This window comes from Sesamum indicum, linkage group LG15 (assembly GCF_000512975.1).
Source record: "Sesamum indicum cultivar Zhongzhi No. 13 linkage group LG15, S_indicum_v1.0, whole genome shotgun sequence".
Taxonomy (NCBI): domain Eukaryota; kingdom Viridiplantae; phylum Streptophyta; class Magnoliopsida; order Lamiales; family Pedaliaceae; genus Sesamum; species Sesamum indicum.
This window is the reverse complement of record NC_026159.1, coordinates 3,954,122-3,957,871: the sequence shown is the minus strand read 5'-3', so window position 1 is coordinate 3,957,871 and position 3,750 is coordinate 3,954,122. Positions and strand designations below refer to the sequence as shown.

Here is a 3,750-nt window from a genome sequence, read left to right as displayed (position 1 = left end):
ATTCGAACAGATTTTGAGATATAATTTCAACGAAACTCTATGTTCCCAACCATATACTCAGAGAAGAAGCCTATAAATCAATTTTGATCCTCATTTAAAACAGAAAATGAATTTTTCCTAGTATATTTCAAAATATTATGTTACTTTTGAATATTTCCTTTTAATAATTTTACTATGTTAATTTATCTTAAAATTTAAATACTTCATAAATTAATGTCAAACATATAAATAAATACGTACAAGATTAAACTTTATTATTTTGAATCCCGAGAATCTTTTGACTTTTTCCCTCCAACAACGAAAATCTGACTTTTACAGTAATATTATAAGGACTTTGCCGTTCTCCAACTTAATTTAAGTAACTGACTTTCAACTTCCGAGTCCTTTAATAGGATGTACGTTGGAACCGTTTGATATCAACAACACTGACGAATAATACTATGTTTCCTCCTTGCACACGCAAAGAACACTAACATTGTTAGAAATCCGACACAACACTTTCCTCCTCCACTCTCTTTTCCATTAACTCCTTTCATTCTCTCCGTCCACCTTTAAAATTTCCCCCTCCTCCAAACCTTTTCCTGCCGACGTAAACCCTTCCACCCGAATTGAAATTAGGCACGGATTTGCAACTGAAGCAAACACAGCTTCCATCCGTCGCGGTTGCGACTCACGGGTCATGATCACGAGGTAACTAAAATTTCCGTCTCTAAAATTCGTTTCCGTATCAGAAAAAGACGATATTTTAGTTGTTTTTAGTTAATGTTTCTTGATTTGTTGTTCAACTTATGACTTATTTTCTTTTTGGAATTAGAAATTAGTCGGCAGCACGTCTGGAGCTTAGCAGAACGTCGGGGGAGAGTAGTCGGAAGAACATAAAATATGACTAGTGATTCTGTAATTAGTAATCCACTTAATGAATCATTAGTTACGCTGAATATTTAATTGTAATTTGTACCAACTGAATGCTAATTATGGATAGTGTTAATTGTTGCAGGAGGAAGACGTGTGGGGATCAACAACCGTCGATTTCCCGACGGATTTCGTCTTCTACGGCGCAATCACCGGTAACGTGGTGTTTGTTACTTGCAAGCATACATTTGGGCCGACAGTGTTGTTTGGAATTAATTAATCCTAATTATCTGAATTCTTAATCATAAAACATTCGTTTGTTAATTACTTGTAGGTACTTAATGATAATATTTTTTTAATTGAGCTGTAAAACAAGGAATTTGAGACGGATATCGTTACACTTTTAACTGCAGTGACATTCGTGATGGTTGCCGTGTTGATCGTGAAACTGATGTGGAATTGTGAGGGAGACGAAGGAGAAGCGTCGACGGTAACGGAGAATAGCGGGTTGTTGTCGACGTCGTCTCCGAAGGAGGAAGTTTTTTACAGTACATACGGCACAACTGAAGAGGATCTAGAATCGGGTAAAGGGAGTTGTTGTTCGTCGTCGGATGACTTGTACGATGGGAGGATATGTGTGGTATGCTACGATGATGAAAGGAACTGCTTCTTCATTCCTTGCGGCCATTATGTTACTTGCTACACTTGCGCCCAGAGGTAACACAGAGAATAACTTCCCCCCATCAATTAATACAATTTACCTTTCTATATTATTGTACATAAGTAAATTATCTTATAAAAAAATTATAATAATTTATTTTCTTATTTTTTTAAAATGAACCATTTATCTCCCTATTTAAGAAGGTAAATTGCTTATGTTCAAAAATACAGTAAGATAAATTGTTGCATTTTAAAAATAAAGAGATGTAAAACATTATTCTTTTTTACTAATTTGCTCATTTATAATATCACAAGAGAGTTGCTTGTATTTTTTTAATTAATTTTTAGGTAAATTATATTGACACCCTTAGTATTAGGTTTAATTACATAATTACTATATGCCTTTTGTAAAACTAAAATTACATCCCTTAAAATTATAATTACACACTATATCCAATAGTAAAACTTTACATAAAAACCCTCTAAATATATTACATTAACATCTGGTAAGGGGTGGGTTTATAATTTTATACAATGTAGAAGATGTTATGTAATTAAATGTAAGTTGAGAGGTGTCAATATAATTTAATCCTAACTTTTAAGACTCTTTGCAGAGCGCAATTATTACTCGTGTGAGGTCATATTCGATGCGTGATTTTTCCTGAATATCATTAATGTGTTTTGAGGGTTTTCTTTTTTTTTCCTTTTTTGAATGTGATTCGATGTGTTTGAGTGAGACGCTTGCGTGCAATTGAACTTTAATCAATAAAAAAATAATTATCGGGTATTTGATTAATTATATTTTAAGTTAAACATAATCAAATCAGAAATTTAATCACGTCAAGGAATAATTACTTCTAAGAAAAGCCAAGCCAGGATGATTAATTGTGTGTGTCATGTGTTTGGATGACATGTTACACAGTACATGTAATCATATTTCCAAAATAATTAATTCTATTTTTCTCTATAAAACTGTGTTAGAGGTGGGATCCATTTAAAAGGAGTGGCTCCCATATTACTCCTGTCTTGTTAAGATAAAGTTGACTTGTCCCTCCATTATTTTAGTATAATAAAAGAAAATTAAAATAAAGTTTATTAAATGATCCCACTATTTGTAGATTCAAACTATTAGAATGAAACATTATTTAATATACGAGTGGGGTTGAAATTCGAATTCAAAATGATATTTTATTTAGATTTATTGTATTGTTTAAAAAAATATAAAGAATACAAGTAACCTTATTGTGATATTGGAAATGAGCAAATCATCACTCTATGAAATAAAAAAACGATTTACCTTCTGTGTTTTTCAAAATAGAACAATTTATGTCTTTAGGCACAGAGGTAAATTGCTTTATTTTAAAAAATAAATGGACTAAATTGTTATTATATTTTTTATAGGGGGTAATTTGTTCGTTTATAGTAGAATAATTCTTGAATTGAATGTGTTCTGATGCAGGATTAGTAGTGAAGACATAAAGACTTGTCCGATATGCCGATCATTGATCAACAAAGTGAGGAAGTTGCGTATTTTGTAAAGCAAATCCTCATGAGTTTTTCGGTCTCCTGCGGTTCTTTTTGAGTGGGAGTCGGGGAAGAATGCGGTTGGGCGGTTGGCTGCTGCTGTTTAATGAAAGATATCCGTCGCCCTACATTATTTGTGTGAATCCAGTGCTGTATATAATCATTATATATGTTTGTACGTGACGCTGCAATTGGAGTCTTTTATAAGATTCTGCTTCACAGACAAGCACAACTCTTGTCCTTTCAAAATGTTCGATCATGTTAGCACTCGTGATTTTATTATTACACAAGTGAATTGTCAAGTCTCAGGCAAAATCAAAAGGGAGCTATTATGAAGTTTTATTTGGAGATTCTGGATGTTCTACTCCAATTTATGTTTAATTCATTGTCTTTTTTCAAAAAACAAATGACGAGGATAAAAAACCACAGCCTCTTCCGTGAAAAGGGAGATGTGATGTTAATTCAATTAATTTTAAAATCAAATTAAGATTTTATGTCAATCAATCATGTATAATTTATATTTATATATAAAAAATTAAAATTAAAATGAACACGAGAGGAGAATGAGGAACCAAATATATACCAGTGATAAACCCAATGTTCAACTAATATCATCTATGTTCAACAAATTACATTGATGCCCCCAAGGGGGTATGTTTGTAATTGGCCAACCCAATGTTTGCGATCTTTTTATAAGTTTACCCCAAATTCAAC

General features: G+C 32.3%; 1 protein-coding gene across 1 annotated transcript; it reads left to right on the top strand.

The window, feature by feature from the left end:
* Positions 408–3,389, top strand: LOC105177792 (RNA-binding protein MEX3B). Its single transcript, XM_011101043.2, has 5 exons — positions 408–690; positions 815–897; positions 998–1,067; positions 1,266–1,569; positions 2,972–3,389. The coding sequence occupies exons 2-5, from the start codon at positions 883–885 to the stop codon at positions 3,048–3,050; spliced, it is 468 nt and encodes a 155-aa protein (XP_011099345.1). The 5' UTR covers positions 408–690; positions 815–882; the 3' UTR covers positions 3,051–3,389.